The 21,921-nt window shown below is 41.9% G+C and overlaps 1 protein-coding gene across 3 annotated transcripts in view; it reads left to right on the top strand.

The window, feature by feature from the left end:
• The window catches only part of maml1 (mastermind-like transcriptional coactivator 1), a 60,322-nt gene that overhangs the window by 18,911 nt on the left and 19,490 nt on the right, over positions 1-21,921 (top strand). For all 3 annotated transcript variants that reach the window (XM_030396726.1, XM_030396728.1, XM_030396727.1), the window contains one exon: positions 9,183-10,556. In XM_030396726.1, the coding sequence (XP_030252586.1) occupies positions 9,183-10,556 (1,374 nt within the window). The remainder of the gene's footprint in view (positions 1-9,182; positions 10,557-21,921) is intronic.

Below are 21,921 nucleotides of genomic sequence, written 5' to 3' on the forward strand. Positions count from 1 at the left end.
AGCTCCACCAAAGAGCCTGCAATCGTTGCGGAGGGTTATCTGATGTGTCAGTGTTTCCCCAATATGCATTCTGCTGCTGGATTTTCAGCACCACCGCAAAATTTTGCAGACATTATTTTTGTAGGTTTAATATCGCGGGCGAATGGCGAATTTAAGTTGCACACAGTGAAAGCACTACACTCGAAGTTATCTTGAAATTGATCATTATTGTGATTACTGCTATTTGTATAATTTCTACAAGTCACCATTTAAGTTGAGTGACTGAAATCCTCACCATCCTATTCAAAGGCTGCAACAGGCGACTCATCGAACAGGGGTGAAGTTAGTTTCAGGTTGGATATTCGGCAGCTACTCTCACTCGGGTCCAGTCGTGACTTGATGTTCACCCAGTGTCAGCAGCAGGAGGACGGTTGGCTCACCTCCCAGAGCCTCGAGCTGAATCACTGGAAATTGCTATACAGACCATCATTAAATTACTTCTCATAAATATATTAATACAAAATAATTGCAGTTTTTTCAATATCTTCCATGTCATGTGACCCAGTGACTCCAAACCAGCAGTAGATTGTATAAGTAAACTGGATGAATGAGACACAGCTCTTTCTATTGTACTTTAGTGCTTCCTCTATATTTTCATATATATCAAAAATCTCACCAGTAGTCACCATTTAAAGTATTATTTTTAAACATTTTCTTCCGGGGGGGGGCATGCCCCCGGACCTCCCTAGTGTTGCTGGTTACCGACTCAGAGCACAACCGCTACAAAAAAACCTAGGGGAAACACTGTGTTTTGGACATGTGGGCCAAACTATTTCTTTCTTAGGTGAAGCCAACAACGGGACAAAAAAAATGTAAAGAGAGACATAGCCGTATAGGAGCCGTATATTTTCCTGCTTTTTTGTCCTTTGCCAATCACACCTATGAATGATACTGAGCTTACTTTGCTTCTAAAAGTTGCTGAGTTTTTCAAGAAAATAAAAGAATGGACATAAATCAAATAATGAATTTCAGTGAAAGAAACAAAATATTCCAGCTGCAAACATGTGGCTAAACTCTGATAAGCTCACCAGATATTTAGGATTTCTGTGGCAAAGCGGGGACCGGCAGTTCCAGTGTGAGTCACTCTGAAGATATTAAGAATACTTTATTTATTTGACTGTTTGTAATGTCAAATATGCAGACTTGGTTGTTTTAGCCTTAACAGCCATAACAGTCTTCTGAATGTGCAGACTCAACTTGGCTGGTGTTCAGCAGCTCTCCTCCTGCTGACTTCGACGTGGCTTTGTTGTTTACACTGCAACATTGTCAGGGAAAAGTACTGTGCATCCCCCATTGATAGACTACTGCGTCCTTTAAATTTTAGCACATTAATAATAATTATATACATAATTTTCTCAGGTGTTGTGCTGAGTAGTGAGCCAGTGATTGTAACTAGCGGTGACACATCGCTGTTAGGAGATAGATAACTGTCGTAACAGCAATTGAAAACATCCTCTGTTGTTGTCAGCACATTTGTTTTGTCCCATACTGTTTTCCTTCTTTTCTATGGTTAGCTGTTGTATTGCTGTTTATTTTAGGACGCCAGCTGGTTATTAAGATATTACTGGGTTAATACTCAAAATGGTTCCTTCATATTAGACTAATGTCATTTCAACCTGTTGAAATGGTCTCCACTCTGACCTTTGACCCCTGGCATGTGAACTTTCTGTGGGGGAACACAATTATCATTTACTGACCATCTCAGTGACAGTTACAGAAGTAACAATAGCCCTATTCACACTGCCCTTTGAGAGTGGGGATCCCTCACTCAACTAAATACAGAGAAATGTCCCACAAAGCAACGTTACAGGACCAAACAAAAGTAATGCAGTAACTCAGTGTGGCAGCCCGCCATAGATGGTGGGTCTGTGTGGTGCTCCGAAGCAGCCATGTATTGGTTACAAAATAACAAAAAGGTCACCTATGACTTACTGTTACGGTGAGTTGAAGAGTATCAGAAACATGTAGTTTGTTATTGTATATTCACAAAAAAATCCGATTTCATGTAAAGCCGTTGGCATAAATAAATCCAGTGTTAGAGAACACCCACCCCCCCCACGCCATGCTCTCATAAAATACTGTGGGAAACACTGAGTAACTGTAACTGTCTTTGGCAACTTATATGAGGAAAAATATACCACAGTTTACCGATTAAAACTGAATCTACATTTTTACGCAGGAATATCGCGGAATTTGACATAATTTCGCTGACATGCTGTTTTCGCGTGGAAGTGGAATGTATGTCTAGGGAAAATTGCACGGAGGGATGCAAATCTGGGTGGCACAACAAGTCGCCGCCCCCCTCCCCACAGACTGAGCTCCCCCGTCAAAACAATGTAAGCATGGAGAAGCGGCTGCCCACGGCTCCGTCTACGTTGGCGAAATAACTGAGAAACTTGACATTAACCCCTCAGTACAGAGCCGAGCAGTTCCCGAACGGCTTGTATGTGTCAGGTGAACTGTTGTTTTGCAAAGAAGCAGACCTGAGAAATCATAATTAAAGGTGTAATGCATGAGAGTTAGCCACCTGTCCGATTCATATTATCGGCATATGATACCAGAGTGACTGTTAACTGCTGCTAACAGTAGCTGCTGTTAGCTAGTTAGCCCTGTTAGCCACAGCCCTCTTAGCTGACTCTACCTGGGCTGGGAGCTCAGAGGACAGGGGGAGGGTTGGTGTTTTCACTGCTAGCTGGTTAGTATGTTATTGACATAAAGTCACGAGTATAATTTCTCATTTAGTTGGTCATCTTTGCAAATTTTTTTTATATTTACAACTTAAATTTTCAGAACAATTTTGGTATGCAAACATGTACTGGATCTGCCTGAGAACTGACCATGTTTTTATTCATTGAAACCCATAAAAACACAAAATATACTACTGTATGAAGACATGATGAAGTCAAAATGTTTTTGATGCACTTTACTGAGGAAATATGTTTGTCACCTCAATTAATTTAAGGTAATTTCTATTTAATTTGTGTACATTTTAGTCATTTACATTAAAAACACACTGTTTTGGTAGTATAATAAGAGTAAAAAATCGGGATTCCCAAAAATTAAAACGGAAAAAACAGAATTCCCAAAAATTAAAACGGAAAAAACAGAATTTGGGAAAAAAATAATACGGAATTTGGGAAAAAATAAAACAGATTTTATAGGGCCCTATATATGCACCTAGCAGCGGCGGACCGGCACCGCTGAAACATGACCGCCGCTGCTGATTTTTAATTTTTTTTATAACGAGGAGAAAGAGGAGATAAAGAGTGGACTTAGTGTTGTCTCTTTAGAAACTAATGTTATATCATTTTGCGCTATGGACACTTCATATCCAGGTCAATCACACACCTGTTTGAAACGATTGATGAAAATAAATCACGAACCACAGTGGGCCACCTATAGAGACTATGAAGCCTGTTACGCTATTTCTTACAGAAACTTTGCAAGCGGTCACTTTGGCTACATTCATCCAGATATACCATTACTAGTTCATGCAGGTGATGCGCCGCACTAAACTCCGCTAGTACGTGCCGTGCCGTGCTGCGCAGCGCCATATCTCATCATACACCACAACGGAGGTAACGTTACCGCCAGGTTTGGATAAGGTGCAACAAGAAACTTTACTTGATAATGTCAGCACAACGATTTTAACAAGCACCAGATAGGTGGTTCACAAGTAAGGACTCCGACTTTGAGTGGCGTTCCAGTGTACTTTTTCTAGTAGTAGGTTGGAAAATTCCTACTGACTCGAACGCAGCATTACTATGGGCGAGGGCCACTGTGACGCGTGAAAGCTGTCAAGCTCAAGTTACTGACAGATTACTTCAGAGGCACAGAGATTTTTGATTGTTCTAGTATTTGTGTTATGTGATTTTACTGTATATGGTTGGCTGTTTTTGTGAAATTATTGTTAACAATTATTTTAAAGATTATACTTTTATTGTGTTCAATAAGAAGTGTATTTTCCTAAAGCTTGAGACTCCTCATATGTAAGATAGACAGACATTTCCCCTGCTCATTACTTTGCACAAATGCACTGTTATGTACTTAAGCCTAAAGAGCCCCTCTCGTGCCAGCAGACACAGAGAAACCTCCCGGCAGGGTGCGCTTTGCTTTTGCATGCAGGCGAACACTCGCCTCCACTGCTACAACTCCATCCTAGGGGAAACACTGCAGTTAGACCTGGAGAAGTGTCTGTTCTCCCACCTGTCCTAGAGTCTGTCACCTGCAAAAAGCTTTAACTCATCAAGAGTTTGTGTTAAAACAAAATCACTGTGACGGTTGGCCTTCCAGACTGAGACTTCAGTGAACTTCCCCCAGAAAACAGCCTCCCTTCCTGTGAGTGACAGAGTCAGACAGCATCCAGTTTAATGATGGTGATGATTTAATTATGTGATTTGAAACTTGAACTTGATTTGAAACTTAACTTTGTCACTTTCCAGGATGTTTGGTGGGACAGGATCTCAACAACAACACATTATAACAGCATTCATATGATTATAAACTGTCAGCAGGTTCATGATCAGATTGACAGGAGGACACCGGGGAAACACCTTGGGAAAAAAAAACACAGACGTCATCATCATGATGTGTACCGTTACTCTTTAAGATCCGCAGCGCCGGCTTTCTATGTAAATTACACAGCGGTTCGTCTTTCAGGCAGAGCTGCTTCACTGCGGCGATAATGCGGTGTCTAGTGGTATCAGCTCTCTTGAGTTACCTGACCGATGAAGCTGGTTGAAGACCAAAATACCCAGAATGCCCCTTGTGTGCTCTGTTCAGTGACTGTGTAGCTACTGCAGGACCAGCCCCACCCAGCTCTGTGTTCGTGGTAATGAGGAGGCGGAGTCAGACCTGTATTTCAAGTTTAATAAGTTCAATGAGTCACCAGAGTTTCCTTTTCCTCAGGCAGACTCACTGATCTCTCTCTCCCTGTGTGTTCATCAGTTTCTCTTTACCCCAACTCCCCCCACCCACGCTTTTTGTTTCCACTCATCTTATCTGCATGACAGTCAATATGAAACATTTTTTTTTTAGAAAACTTTGCATATCTGATTTATTTCCTCTTTGTGTTCAATGTTCAATCTATAATCAGTCAGCAAAAAGTGAAAAACGCCCATGTCATGTTCCCAGAGTTCATTGTTTTGATTTGTCCATCAGTCTAAAAACAAAGACATTTACTTTAATATCAGACAAACAATTTATTCACATTTTACATAAATAACATAAATAATGGATGATCATAATCATTGTAGATTTATCAGGGCTCCACACTAACTTCTGGTGGGCATCACTTTTTCACTCAGGTGCACTCAGTAAAACATTTTAATTTAATTTCCTAAGACAATATATTAATGATTGTGAACAGGAATATAAATTCAGATTAATTTTTTCTTTATTTAAATCACAGCACATGCAACATTAAATTGCGATAACCTTATTTAACGAAGAGTTAGAAAGTGCTAATGTTTAAAGTGTCAGATCCCAGATATCATAGGGGATTAACAACATTAATCAATATAAAATTTACAATTGAATCTACCAAAATATGTTTATGTAGTACGATCTTATACACTGGTCTAATGTTACATTATTAATATTATTATTACATTATTATTATTATTATTATTAGCCTAAGTGTGCCTGCAGAACAGGCAGCCTATATTAATTTCTCAGACATTTGCTCTATTATTATTATTATTATTATTATTATTATTATTATTATTATTATTATTATTATCAGCATCAATATCTACTCTATATATTATATTATTATTATTATTACAAAATATCGCATCTTCTTTTATTCATTAGTGTAACTAAGTATGCCAGACGCTAATGCACCAATAAAAACTGTGATTTGCGCACTGAAAATAATGAATAATAGGCTATACAAGCTCACATAATATTACATCATGAGGCGTTCTGGGCTTGTAAATATCTTATTGTCGGTGCATGACACCTTCACAGTCTGCAGTGGTGGCTACACAATTAAACACTCAGTGAACGTTTCTCCCTTAGCAACTAATGAAAATACACTCTTAGAGTCCGTTTGGTTTCATTTGTAAAACCGACAGTGTTTTTTGATGCCAGGTATTGCTAAATGGACGCTGGAAGAGAAGAGTGGATTACCGGTGACAAAATAAACGTATTATGGTGAGCCCTGCTTCTCGCCTACGACGGCCGACACACTGACTCCGCTGAGTGCGCGCGCACACACACCGCGTGTCGGGGCCGCGGATGAGTTTCTCTCCCTTGTGATCAATGAAGTCGGCGATGATCGGACTAATTTGTGATTATTATCAGTACAAGCACAGCGAATCACAATTTTAATGAGTGCGGTTCAGTTTGACATTATTGTCAGTCTGTTAGAAAAACATTTAACTTTATTAAAATCGAAAAATAATAGTCATTAAAGTAGCCGGCTGGAGTTAACTGTGTAGTCGGCTATATGGCCGGCAGCCGGCGCTTGTGGAAAGCACTGCAACTCTGATTACATAATTGTTAGATCAGACTTAACATTTGTTTCTGTAGCCATTGTCCCATGAATCTGTTAAATATTTTACCTGCACCGTATTCAACCTCATTTTATTGTTTTCTAAGGGAAAAAAATAGAAAACAAACCCACCCAGAGGCACTTTAGGATCACTACCAAGTGGATAACGTTGCCACTGAGTCTGGAATCAAACAGAAATTTCATAAAAAGAAGAATTATCATGGCAGTAAAAACATGTCAATAACAGGACCACAATGTTTTCATGTCCCCCCCCCTTTAGAAAACCGATCTAATGTAGTCAATATGAATGTAAAACTGTAAAGTATATAAAAGGAAGAAAGAAAAACATTTCTGTTGCTCAAAATATCTATATCACAATTTAAAAAAATCTTTTGATTATTTTAGATTGATTGAACAGGGGTCTGATCCTCTTCTTTCTGTCTATGTAATGTGGCTTAAGCTCCAGTTTGGCCCTGTACAGGTCTGGTTCTGTCTGCGTACAGTTAGTTTCCTGTAGTTTTTAATCCAAACAATTTCTAGCTGCTTCCAGAGTTACTAGCCAGAATCGAGGCGCTACTGGCCAACTTTCTGTCCAAATGTTTTGATTCTGCTGTTTTGGCACTAGCGAGGCTGATCAGGAAATTCTCCGCATGTTTTGTAGAAGATGTCACCATTCTCTACACTGTGACGCCACTCTGCTCATGTGGCTGAGACCTGGACAAACTTTTATCCTCTGTTTCACCTCTGATGTCTTTCTTGGAGTTGTAAGGATGCTCTGATCAGCCTTTTAGGCTGAATTCTAATTAACTCGTAATAATCAGGACACATTCTCTTTAACAGTAACAGCCTGTTAAGGTTTTAATCCATCAGTTATTTTTAGTCAAACTTTATTTATTTAATTTCATGGATGAAATAAGTTTAGAATCAGCTGGTTGGATATGGATGTTTGATTAGTTTCAGTTGTTAAAACCTTTTATCACTAACGTCTTTGCTCTAGACTTAATATGTCAACAACTCTGTGATAGATTGTGATGAAATGTGGTTGAGATATTCATGTTTCCCCTCAGGATGAATTCTTTCTCCTATGAATTATACTTATTATCTAGCGCCATAATCAGGTCAACACTTTAATGTGTTCAGTACTGTAGTTTATGACAGATTACCTGCAGAACTAAAGAACTTCACATCTGCCGCAGCTGAACTTTGTTTACAGCTAATTAGCTAATGTTAGCATGCTAAACTAAGATCGTGAAAAACATTTTATCAGCTAAATGTTTGCTTGTTGGCTTTGGCTTTGTGATCATGTTGGTGTCATGAAATGCGTCAGTTTAGTGAGTTGTTGAGTAAGGAGACACTTTATAAACTCTGTGAAACTCTGTCTCTGACTAATTCTTCATTATTTGGACCTTATTGTAAATTCAGCAAATGTTCTACATCAACTTATTTCTGTCTTTGTGTAAAAAACATGGAGTCTGTTTGTCCCAGTGATGGACAGGTTTGTTTCATATAGAGCAGGAAGTGACAGCTGATCACTGTGGTCATTCAGACGCAGATTAGTGTAGCTGTGAACTGACCGAAAAGGTAAAACTTAATGTAAGCATCAGAGAGAGCATCACCTGAATCCACCTGGTGAGTCTTCTTGGGTTGAGACTGCATGTGTGGAGAAAAGTGATAGTGAAACCATGTGAGGATCAGCTGATGTGGAGTAAGTTGTGAATGTTCCTGTCAGATGTTAGTGGGTCGAGCTGCCTGCAATGAGGAAGCTCTTTGTTATCTGCATTATGTAAGCCGACCGGACAGCCTGCAGCTGATTCTATTAAAGGCTGCTGCACAGACGCCGGGGAGGTTTCTACTCCAACTCATATTAGTCTGTCTGTTCAGCTGCAGTGCCCCCTACAGCCTGAAAACTGCCCCTACACATACTGAAATAGAGATTCTGTCATAATTCAACAGCTGTGTTACTCAATATTCTCTTATGACCTTATTTCATGATGTAGGTATCTAAATTCAGACATTGTGAACTACAACTGGAATTTTTTCTAAAACTGTTTAGAACTAAAAGAAGCAGATTAAGGTGTAGCTTTTTGGATTTTCAGTTAATTATTGGTATTATTTAAGCTGGAATGACAAATGGCTAGTAGTTTGAATTGATATGAACTATGAAATAATATATTGATTTGCTGTTTTTCTTTGTTTCATATCGTTATAAATGAAACATCTTGGGTTATCTGACAAAATAAGACGTGAAGGTGACACCATAGTGTGGAGCAAATGGTGTAGTTAGATTTCATTGATAATGAAGATACTTGTTACTTGCAGCTCTTGAATAGTTTGAGGAAATAACTAGGGTCATAACAGACACCAATAGATAATGATATATTTTTTATTCAATTTAGCAGAAAAAATATTTGAAAAACTTGCAACAAAAATATGTCAAGGAGAATCTATAAATATTTAACTAAATATAATTTAGTTGTTGACTTATTATTTTTGAAAATTTGCCATCTTCAAGTGCTTAGATATGTCTCAACAAGTTTACATCTTCTCATTGTATGAAATCTTTTACTGGATTTATTTGGTGCTCAAAGACACTTCAGCAGAGTTGGGGTTTGAATCCATTTGTGATGCTGTTTTGTTTGTTCTTCAGCTGCAGGAGACAGTGAAGAGGAAGTTGGAGAGCGCTGGTTCTCCGCTGGGCAGAGATCAGGCAACCAGTTTCAGCGACAGTTTCCCCCCCAACAAGAAGGCCTGTCTGGACAACGGCACCTCAAACGGCTCCCCACTCGACTCCAAGCTGGGCATCAGCGACGCACTCAACTCTAACGGCACTCACGGGCAGGCGGGAGAGTCGACGGACAGTGGCAGGGAGTCGGTCTCTGACTTCCATCGGAAGGAGATGAAGCAGGAGCCCGATGACATCCTGCCCATCATGCCTCCATCGGGAGGAGGCAACAACAGCCTGTTCCCTGACCTGAATCTGAATGAGCAGGAGTGGACGGAGCTGATGGAGGAACTGAACTGCTCTGTGGCGTACGAGGACATCCAGGACATTCTCAACGACGGCTTTGAGGACCGTAAAGACCCTCTGGAGCTGGCATCGACTACAGGTGGAGCTGGGGCAGTGGGAGGAGGTGCAGGCGGAGCAGCAGGAGGTGTAGGAGGCCAGTCGTCTCAGGGTCTGCTTCCTCCTGATCTGGTCAACGTGAAGTCGGAGTTCTCCCCGGCATCGGTGGCCTTTGAGCAGGACTCTCGCACCGGCTCCCCCCATGTCAGGTCCACCTCCTCCGGGCCTCCTCCTCACCCCACCAGCTCCCCTGTTGCCTCCTCCTCTGCCTCATCCCCAGCTCTGCCCCCATCTCAGCCAGCTCCTCCCCCTAGACAGCTTCAGCCTCCTCCCAACCATCTCCTCCCTCCAGGTCCCCAGGTGCCTAAAGACCTGTCCCCCGCCCAGCAGCTGCAGCAGCTGGCTGCCCAGCAGCAAAGGGCCCAGCACCTCCACGGCCAGATGCAGCACAAACAGCCACAGCCAGGATCCAAGTTCCACAACCAGGGGCCCCATGCCCACCCCCCGCCTTGGCCCCAAATGGCAAACACGTCTCAGAGCCCACTAGGGGGTGCGTTTGGTATGGACAAGCCCACAAGCCCCTCTTTGTACTCCCAGGACTTCAACCCCAGCGGGCAGAAACAGCTGCTGATGCCTAGTCAGCCCAACAAAGTGTCTCCCAAGGCGGGGGCCAGCAGCTACATGCAGGGGCCCACCGGACACCCCAACATGTTGGGGCACCCAACTTCAGGGCCTCCCCTCAGCCACGCACCAGCCCCTGGGGCTCAGGTCTCGGATGCCATGCTGAGCTACAACAACACCAAACCTCTGTCACACTTTGAGGCAGGGCCCGGACCGCCGCGGCCCCCCAACACCCAGAGCCAGAACAAGGCAGCGCTGCTGACGCTGCTCCGTCAGCAGCAGCAGATCAAACAGAAGAACAGCATGAACTTCCGCCAGCACATCCCACACACACAGGTAAGATACACATGAATAATGTTCCTTGTTAACAGCCTTGATCAACAGCAAAGAAACACTGAAGATGCTCAACTTCATTATCACACTGTTGTGATTTTAGTGATCAAGATCTCTGTAGTCAACAGTATAGTTTATTTTATTAGTGTCCAAAACACCAAACGCCAAACATCTAAAACAATCATGAAGGTAGTTAGTGACACTGTTTCATCTTCCTCTTGACATATAGATAAGAATTGGGGGGAAATATTGTACTTTTTTCCACTACCTTTATTTTATAACTTAAGTTACTTTGCAGATCACATGCTGCTTCAAAACCAAAGTAACACTTATTTAAATGAATATCTTTTATTGGCAAACCAATTGTAAAAAAAAATGAATAACAATAAGAAAAATGCTGAAAATCAGATTCTGAAATTCATTTTAAAAATGATGTACTTTGGCTCTAATGAGAAAATATTTATAATGATTTGACAATTAAATGGCAACAAAAATGTAGTTGAGTAAAAAGTACAACATTTGTCTCCAAGAAGAAATGAAAATACAGGGTGTCCGTGGGGTTGTAAAAGGTATTAAAAGGTAGTGAATGAAATTAGCAAAAATGAAGGCCATTAAAAAGAAATAAACATCATCTGACGAGGTATTAGATTTTAGAACCACTATCCAACTATGAGTTTTTTTCCATTTGTGGTAAGTGCAGGCCTATCTCCTAAAAATCACGTGCATGTATTTTATAAATGATATGTGCGAGTAGGACCTGAGCGGTATCGATGATATGACATCAGACAGTGTGCGATGCAGTAAAACTATTTGCGCCTCAGGGCTCCAGACTACGACCAAGTGGTGGCATTTTCGACTGGTAGGGGAAGGGAACCAAAGCGAATCAAAGAATCTGCAATCTGGAATAACAGGTGACAGGCCAATGTGTGTGTTAGATGGGCAGGGAATGGCACTGTAAGTGGCTAATGAGTGGAGGGGGAGGGTCCGAAAGTTGTTCCGAGCACAGAAGGAAAAGGTTTCACTTTCAGCAAACAATGTCGAAACAAACTCCGTCATTCCACCAGTTATGTGTCCGCTGCGTGGCAGAGCTGAGCTGGTTTCTCACTTTAGATAATGTCTTAACTAACTGCTGCCAGAGCAGATACGCTGGACTTCTATTTCGGCGGATTTGGGTGCGCAAATTTGACTGGTAAAAGTTTCTCGGAGAGCTGAATTCCATGAACTGCAGATTTTGCAGTCGATGCCCGCAACATGGGGGAACACGAAATTTGCAGGTCATGCTGGCACTACACAGTTACAACACAACACATTGGTCAAACACAAATTTTTTGTCTTAGGTTAGCATTAAACAAATAATTGTGAATAGGTCAGTGCTTTTGGCAAAATATCCAGTTACTTGACTTGAATTGTAAGCATTACTACACTTATTGACTCAGAAAGTAACAAAATGACAGTAATCCATTACATTGTAATTAGCTACCCCCAACTAGGGCTGCACGATATTGGAAAAAACTTACATTGCGATTTTTTTTAACCCTGCGATATATATATTGCGATGTGAAAAAATACAGGAATTTTCATCAGATGACCTGAATAGCACTTTATGTTATGCTGCACTGCTGCTATCTTGTGGACAATTAACCTGCACTGATCTCACCTCTTATTGTCAATGTTATGAGTATGGCTGTCTGTGTTTTAGAGAGATTCTCATTGTTATCTTTCATTGTTTGCTTTTATTGTGCTGGGACCTGAGTACATGTTTCGTTCCATCATTCGTGAATTGAATGACAATAAACAAAACTTTGAACCTTTTGAGCTCTCCATCTTAAAATGGAACATTCTAGCTTCATAATTAGATTAAGTAACTAACAATGAGTGATAAACGGGCTATTTAAGGACTGAAATCTGTTTTTAGTTTTGGACGACAGGGTCGGACGCCTTGAGATTATTAGCGACACATCTACAAAAGTATACCTGCATTTTAAAATGATAATCATATGAGCTCATTCATGCGTGCTTGCGCCCTCCCAGATCTACCATTCCCCACGCTAGCTTACTTTCATTTTTAAAACTTGCGTCCGTCCTTCGGGTGCAGGTCGGGCGTCAGTAACAATTTATAGCGTGTCGGCTCGGGTGCGGAATGTAATTTGTGCTGCTGTAGGAAAACGGGTCAGATGCAGTTTTAAGTATGGCAGATACGGGTGGGTGCGGGTTTGCAAAGACCCGTGCAGGACTCTGCTGTGTGGTACCGACGTAAATACAAATTAGTTGTGTTACCTTTCGTTGTGGCACAGAACACGTGTTTGGTCTGGCGCGCAGGTGGTCGAGTGATTAGAGCGCATGCCACATACGCAGCTGACCCCGGTTCGATTCCGGCCGGAGGTACTTTGCTGCATGTCACATCCCCCTCTCTCTCCCATATTTCCTATCTGTCTGCTGCTTAATAAAGGTGTCTATGCCAGAAAAAAATCTTAAAAAAAAAAATGTTATTTAGAACACAAGTTTGGTCAATATCATCTTTCTTGTAGCTGAAATAACTCCAGATAACTGACATTGCTTTTCTTTTTGGCACCAAGTCTTCGTTTTCCCGATGTTCTCTTGTTCCTTGCTCATTTTTCAATGTTGTTACCAGCGACTCACTCCATGTGCAGGGGCTGGTCTGCTTCGGCACACTGATTTAGAACTAATGTGATTGGTGGATCGCTGCGCATGCATAGTCTGCATGCACAGTGTGTGTCAGGTTCCTTTGAAATTAGATGAATTCATTTGCGTCCTACATCGCAGGCTCTGCGATGTGACTATTGCACACACATACATCGCGATGGCGATGCGTAAACGATATATTGCGCAGCTCTACCCCCAACACTGAAGTTCAAAAGGTTGCCACTACAGTTGCAGCTCGAAGTCGTGTTGGTATTAAAAAATATTGTGACGGTATTAAAAGGTATTAAAATCAACTTAACAATTTCTGTATACCCTGAAATAATCAAATAAAGCACAATTACCTCAATTGTACTTGAGTTTTGTACCAATACTGAGGTAAAATATGTAAGAATTAGACACCTGTTGAATTTATACTCACAGCAAGTAGTCAGAATATCCCCCGATTAATGCTAACGGCTGCCTCTGTTTACATTTACGTTTAGGGCATTTAGCAGACGCTTTTTTTAGCCATATGTTTAGCCACCCATAACTTTAGCTATGGTTAGCTTGTTTGCTGAGTTAGCTGTGCAGCTGGCTGTACTAACTTGGGAGTGTTGGTGTTTACACTGCTAGCACAGGAACTTTGGGAAAAAAAAAAAAAGCAGAGTTACCGCTAATAAAACATCAGCAGGAGTTAATGACAGTTAAAACACTTGACAGTGCATCATGTGATGATGTAGTTCACAGTGTGGCCACCATGGAAATTGGCTTGAAAGACTAGCACTCTTCCTGGGGCCTTGATCAGAGCACTACAACAATAACAAGCTGTACAAACTGATCAGAGTGTTCCTGCTCTGCTTTCATAACCAGGCCAACAGCACATTCCTGGACTGTAAAACACACACATGCGCACACGCACACACACACACACACACACACACACACACACACACACATACACATACACACACACACACTTCATACTACTTCACACTGCTTCATCTCCCAAATCGACATGAATAGGAGCAGGTATATAGATTCTTACTTCGTACAACAGACTTCATGACTAGTTTCTTGTGGGTCACTAAAATATTACATGTTTATCTGATAAATGAATTCAAACTCAGTTCTGACCTCCCACACAGCTGTAGTGGACTGATGAACAGACTGAACAATGAGAGTCTGTTGCAGCAGTAGAGTCCTGCTGCCCCATTCAGTTTGGACCCAAAAGAAAGAAAGGGAGGCCTGTTACCTTTCTCAGATTTAATGTTGTAGATTCAGTGATGGCAGACAGGATTTATGGAGGACAAGGTTTTAAAAAGTCTCTCAGGATTTTTAACTGACTCTGTTCTGTTGTTTTGCTCCTGTAGTCTCGGATAACAAATCTGCTGGTTTGCTGTTTAACTTTACCTCCTGCATCAACAGAGGCAGCTTTTATGAGCAAAACAAATTCTTCACAAATATTATCAAGTATTAATCAGGGGTGTGATTCTTCCGGATAAATCCGGAAATCCGACTTTTCCGACCTGAAAATGAGGCTCTCATAAATCATGCAAATCTGGTTTTCTTTTTTTTTTCTTTTTTGGGAAGGGGGGTGCGCAGGGCACGGGTCGGGTATTGGTAAACATAATGACCGGCAACCGCTGTCAACGTATTTTGTGCCTCTGATTCATGTCTTCATGTCACTCAGCAAGTAGTCAATTCATTTGTCCTGCCAGAACCTCATTCAAAGCAGAGCTCCACCAAAGAGCCTGCAATCGTTGCGGAGGGTTATCTGATGTGTCAGTGTTTCCCAAATATGCATTCTGCTGCTGGATTTTCAGTGCCACTGCAAAATTTTGCAGACATGATTTCTGTAGGTTCCATATCGCGGGCGAATGGCGAATTTAAGTTGCACACAGTGAAAGCATTACACTCCAAGTTATCTTGAAATCGATTATTATTGTCATTACTGCTATTTGGTTAATTTCTACAAGTCAGCCTGTTTAGGTTGAGTGGCTGAAATCCTCGTTATCCTATTCAAAGGCTGCAACAGGCGACTCATTGAACCGGGGTGAAGTAAGTTTCAGGTTGGATATTCGGCGGCTATTCACTCAGGTCCAGCCACGACTTTACTGAGGAGGTCAGCTCACCTCCCAGAGCCTAGCGCTGAATCGCTGGAAACTGATTTAGGGACCGTCATTAGATTACTTAGCATAAATATATTAATACAAAATAATTGCAGTTTTTTTCAGTATCTTCCATGTCATGTGACCCAGTGACTCCAAAACAGCAGTAGATTGTATTAGTAACCTGGATGAATGAGACACAGCTCTTTCTATTGTACTTTAGTGCTTCCTCTATATGCAGAAATAATGTTTTTTTTTTCTCAATAGCTTCCATGTCATATGGCCCACTGACTTCTAAAACAGATTCTGTTTCCATAAAATATATATAATAATAAAGAAATAATGGTAAAAAAATTCTCTAATGCTCAAGAGGTTAACATATTTTCAAGCAGCAATGTCAACTTCTACACTATTTTGTATCATGTCTTAGACTCTGATTTTGAAAATGATTTTTTTTTTCAAAAATCTCACCAGTAGTCTACATTTAAAAGGTTATTTTTCAAAATTTTCATCCGGGGTGGGGGGACTGCATGCTGCCAGACCCCCCTGGTTTCTGGTTACCAACTCGGAGCACAACTGCTACAAAAAAAAAATAGGGGAAACACTGTGTTATAAGAATTTTGGACGTGTGGGCCGAACTATTTCTTTCTTAGCTGTGTTCTTAGCTTATGATTAGTAGTGCCCTCTACTGACCAGATCAGAAAGAACAACCGAGTCAATCACAGCTTTTGAGGCTGGATTAAGAATGGGGACAGAGCCAGGAAAATAGTGTGCACAGAAATTACAATAATTGGATGCGATTGGTGCACGTTGTTTCTTACAAAAATATTCAAGTGTTTGAATAATGAAGTTGAAGTTAAATTAAAGGTTTCGGTTTAAGTCTAAACGCTCTTGTCCATGCAATTTTGTTTTTGTGACTGGTTACAGACTTACACCCCCTAGTGTGTACTGCAGGGAAATGCATTTCTTTACAGATGGATAAACACCACCGCTAACTAGAGGTGGGTGCAATTCATCGATGTGGTGAGGCATCGCGATGTTTCACGTGACGATTTGGCATCAATTAATTAACCTTGCTGCTTTGCCGCAAGACCGGAACCAAAGACACGTAACCGGAAGTTTAGCGCGCGCTGCCCGGACTGTTTAGTGAGTGGGACCACAAAAAACGGAGCAGTAACATTTGCAAAATGGCAACAGCTTTAGCCTCCCCCAAAGAGCAGCCGATTCTCTCGCCACTGGGGTTCACTGCAACCGTGTGGAAGCACTTTGGACCTACGCGATTTGCTGTTTTCAGTGTTTTCCAACATAGATGGGGCTCTAGTGCAAGTGGAGCTTTCCCTGGTCAAAGTTAAGTAGGTCAAAGTGCAAATATTTACATAGTCATAAAATGAAATATTTTGCGTCTTTGAAAAATACAAGTCAAATGTTCAAAAAACCTTGTTATTTACTTAATGAGTGTAGTTTTAGAGGAACTGAGTTAAATTGATAGGCTATTTATTTACAATTGTAGCAACAGATGAAGACAAAATCAATAATCAAAGAATCGTGGCACCAAAAATCGAATCGAATCGACAATCGTTATAATTGAAGAAACGAAGCTCCCATAATCGAAATCAAATCGAATTGTGAACACCCCTACCACCAACATGAGATTTTTTTGTTTTCATATGCCCACAGAGCCTTGCCATGACAAAACATGACCTATCATACATGGAGACAAATAAGTGAATAATCCAGTTTTGTTGATTATTACGTTGAAAAACATATGACCAACTAACATAATGCAATTAGACTATATGTTACACAGCTAGCATGCTATTAATTTTTGCTAAATATATGGCATTTTTTTTTTTGGAAACAATATTTAAAAAGAGCTGAGTGACTTTCATCAGCCAGTTTACTGATTCGTTTATAATTCCTGTGGCACAGAGTGAACGAGGTCTGTCTGAGATGTCAGAGATCTTGGAGGTACCCATAGAAGAGAATGGACCTGATTAGACGCTCATACACACACAGAGCTACGTGAAAATGAGACGTAAGCCTAGTTAAAGTAAGTTAAAGAATCAACTGAAATGTGATCAATTAAGCTGGAAGTGTGAAACATCAGAAACAACGGTGGTGAGAGTAGTCAGTATGTCATTTGAAGAGGAAGCACTGAAATTCAAGTATGTGCACTGCAATTAGAATATAATTTCATGTGTAAACAGTGACATCAGTTAAAGTGTAAGAGATGAAAACAGTTAATATACCAGTTTATGAATTAAAATGATGATCGAGCCTCTCTTAGACATGTGAAGATTTTCCTAAAGAGGGCGCTTCAGGAAAAGGTTTTTTGAGTCATTAACTTTTATATGTCTGAGGAATGAGACATTTTTGATCAGTCTGTTGGATTTTTATTTTTTTGTGCAAGTCACTGTCAGTTAAAATCATTAGGAACCTGTCTGTCTAGCCTCCACAGTACACTTCAGACTGTTGCGTAGCTGGCTGTACTGGTTTAAGTCCAACAGGTGCAGATGAAGACCAGTCTGGAGCAGTTTGAGTGGAGGTGAAGTCGGCCTGCAGCAGGGAGGCCTTTTGTTTAGTTGCTCTGGGCCCCACACTCTACCATTGTGTGTTTGTGTGTGTGTGTGTGTGTGTGTGTGTGTGTGTGTGTGTGCGTGTGCGGCAGCTGGTTGCTAAGGCTCACACAGGGGGGTGAAGGGAGGCCGTGACAAAGCAGCCTTTCATATTCTCTCTCTCTGTGTATTTAAATTTAGCTGCTCGTATTTTTCCTCTGAGCAGACGGGACGCTCTGTTCCTGCTGCACTTTGTCACCAGTGAAACTCAAACTCATAACTTCTGTAGTTTTTGTCATGCTTCCTTATTCTAACATCAGCAGGAGTGGAAAGTAATTAAGTACATTTACTCAAGTGTGGTACCCAGAGACAGGGCCGTTTCTGTCTTTCTGGGGGCCCTGTGCAACATGCTCTTTGGCCCCTATTTTGTCAAACTATGATGGATAGATTCCTAAATCTTTTAGGTGATCCTCAAAGACGCAACAGTTTATTACATTTTAAGAGGTAAACAGGCTAGAGACGTGAAAACCTCTCCTTAAAATTAAAATCAAACATCTTTAGTTGACCCATCCTAGCAAGTTTCACTGATACAAAATGATAATACTAGGTAAACGATGGGGATCCTCTAGAGATCAATAAATGAAACTGATGTAGTGTTCATCCAAAAAGTGTTCCTCAGGTTACCAAGCAAAATAGATCCTATTCATACTATATAATTGAGTTATGTAGTAGGCTCACCCCCCGTAGGAGGGTTCAGTGTGATTTGGGTGGCAGTCGTGGGCGGGGGCCCCGACGACCCAATCCCCGGACAGTGACTCTAGCCATGGATACATGGAATGTCACCTCGCTGGGGGGGAAAGAGCCTGAGCTAGTGCGGGAGGTTGAGAGGTACCGGCTAGAGATATTTGGCCTCACCTCCGCGCACAGTCTGGGCTCTGGAACCCAACTCCTTGAGAGAGACTGGACTCTCTTCCACTTCGAGTTGCCCACGGTGAGAGGCAACAAGCTGGTGTGGGCTTGCTTATAGCTCGCCAGCTCAGCCGCCATGTGTTGGAGTTTACCCCGGTGAACGAGAGGGTCGCCTCCCTGCGCCTTCGGGTCAGGGATAGGTCTCTCACTGTTGTCTTGTCTTATGGGCCGAACAGCAGTGCAGAGTACCCGGCCTTCTTGGAGTCCCTGGGAGGGGTACTGGAGAGTGCTCTAACTGGGGATTCCGTCGTTCTACTGGTGGACTTCAATGCCCGCGTGGGCAGCAACAGTGTTACCTGGAGGGGTGTGATTGGGAGGAACGGCCTCCCCGATCTGAACCCAAGTGGTGTTTTGTTACTGGACTTCTGTGCTAATCACAGTTTGTCCACAACAAACACCATGTTCAAGCATAAGGGCGTCCATATGGCTAGAATGCATGCGGGAAATGCTTAGAGTGACGACGGGAAAGTGATTCGGAAAAATGTCGGCGAAGGAGTGCTACGAGTCCGAGAGGAGGAAAAGGGGATTTCTCCCGAGGTGGAGGGATCAGTATACCTGGCTGAACCACCGCGACGGCGTGATGTATTGTGAAGTATGTCGGCAGTTTCTGGCGAAGGCTGACCGCGGTCAGGGGCGTCACACCCGTGGGGGATGTGGGTGTTTTACCACCCACACTCGGGGCGCCGTTTAGCTCAGTTGATAGAGCGCGCGTCCCATGTGCCTCAGCAGCGGACCCGGGTTCGACTCCCGGCCCGGGTCCCTTTGCTGCGTGTCACTCCCCCTCTCTCTCACCCCGTTTCCTGTCATATCTTCAGCTGTTCTATCAATAAAGCCATAAAAGGCCAAAAAAATACTTTAAAAAACCCCCCCAAAAAAACACCCACACGCAGGTTTGCACAAACGCCTCACTACAGTCGCTCAGTTTCTCTGGCCGCTCTGTGTCTGCGCTGCTGCAGCTGCCTCCTCTCCCCCTCCCTCTCCTGTTACTGCTTCAAACATGACACCGGCTTTAGGACCGACCGGCTGATGATTGGCTGTTCTGCCTTAAGTCCCGCCTCTCTTGCTGTGTTAGATTTATTGTTCAGCTTGTGCTGATGCTGCGGGAACAAACTTAAAATACCAAATAATAGCCGGGGCGTTTATTTGTTTAAATCACTTAACAGACCAGGCGTTTATTTGGGACAGGCGTTTAATTCCCTCCTCACAAAAATCCGGGATGAAAATGTCACAAACTTCGCCAGCTGCTCTGTGAATTCTCTGGCATCCTTCTGGGCACAACTTGTGAAAAAGCGAAGAAGAAAAACGTGCAGTGTCAATGGTCACGTCCTCTTCCTTGATGATTTTTCAAAATAAATTAGACTCTGCATTTATTTGGAACCGGCGGTTATTTACCAAAATATACACCTGCACCTTTTTTTCCACATGATGTGTTTTATAATGTTTTGTTTACAGCTGCTAATGTATGTAACTGACGGGGGCAGTATACGCGTGTGAGCAGCACAGAGCAGTCAGCGGTTCTGAAGAAGAAAACCTGCTGTCTTAGAAAAAAATGGCTTCAGCAAGTGAGAGTGAAAGCACAACACGTCGGCTCGTCGACAAGACAGGTACCAGGAGTCGCGTGTGGAAATATTTTGCATTTGAAGCGGATAAATACGGAGCAATTCTCGGCTCAAACAAGCCGACATGCAAACAGTGCCTCAGAAGTTTTCAAACGAAAGGAGGAAGCAGGTCAAACCTGGCCAAACACCTCAAAGACAGGCACCCCGACTTGTTTAGAGATTTCAATTCGTGGTATCAAATTGGTATCGAGAATCGTGGAAATTTACAGGTATTGGTATCGACTACTGAAATTCTGGTATCGTGACAACCCTAATTTGTAACTTTCAAATCATAGATGTCAAGTACTAAACAACCTTAGAGAAAATTAATCTGGATTAAACAAACCCTAATGACATAGATAAATACTGAGTAATATGTTTTTTCAAGTCAAGCTTTATTGTCAATGCTGCTATATGTACAGGACATACAGAATTAAGATATCATTTCTCTTAAATCCCTGGTGCAAACAGCAATAAACATAAAGTCCAGAGGATCCTCATTCTCCTCCCAGAGGGCAAGAGGCTGAAGAGGCAGTGGGTGTTTTGACTCATTGACTCATAGTTTGACTCGTTGTTGTTGATGAGCCCCACCTATGGTGCCAGAACGGTGACTTTAAATTTGGCATCCAAAAAAAAAATTGGCATTGAAAACAAAACCAGTACTGAAAAAGGAAACATTGTCATTGAAACATTTGTATTGAAAACAGTTGCATTGAAACAAGTATTGGCACTGAAAAAAGAAACTAATTCAAATAATTCATCCCCAGCTCGGAACAACAGGCTGTTCTACTGTTGTGCTAACTGGGGCTCTTGCACTGTGCTCGGCGCCCCGGTACTACTACCACACTCCATACGCATATAGAGACCGAAGCTAGGGAGCTCCGGGACAGAACCAGATACACAGAGACTTGGACACATCAGGAGAGAGCTTGAAGAAAAGTCCGCGAGGTAGTTGGACTCTGTGTTGCCCAGAGACGGCCAGCACACGGATACTACAACGGTATTGTGGCTGGACCGTCCAGCCCTGCCTTCCCACAGGCTGTTGCCATTACCTTCTCAAATGATATGCAAACCACGCTCTACTTGCCCCTCCTCTCAGGCTCCTCCCTCTCGACGCCAAAACAGTGACAGAAAGTTGAAACTGAAAATCAGTGACACTGAAAAAAACTGACATTGTAAAAAAATCTGTCACTGAAATAAAAGTGACATGAAGAAAAAATCTGAAGATTGTCATTGAAAAATACAAAAAAATCCCAGTAAAATAAAATAAGAATTTTAAATTTGAATTATTTTAATTAGTTTCTTTTTTCAGTGCCATTACTTGTTTCAATGCCAATACAACTGTTTTCAATACAAATGTTTCAATGACAATGTTTCCTTTTTCAGTACTGGTTTTGTTTTCAATGCCAATTTTTTTTTTGGATGCCAAATTTTAAAGTCACCGTTCTGGCTCCATACCCACCACACTAGTATCGTCCTCAAACTTGATGAAGAG

Source organism: Sparus aurata, chromosome 18 (assembly GCF_900880675.1).
Source record: "Sparus aurata chromosome 18, fSpaAur1.1, whole genome shotgun sequence".
Taxonomy (NCBI): Eukaryota; Metazoa; Chordata; class Actinopteri; order Spariformes; family Sparidae; genus Sparus; species Sparus aurata.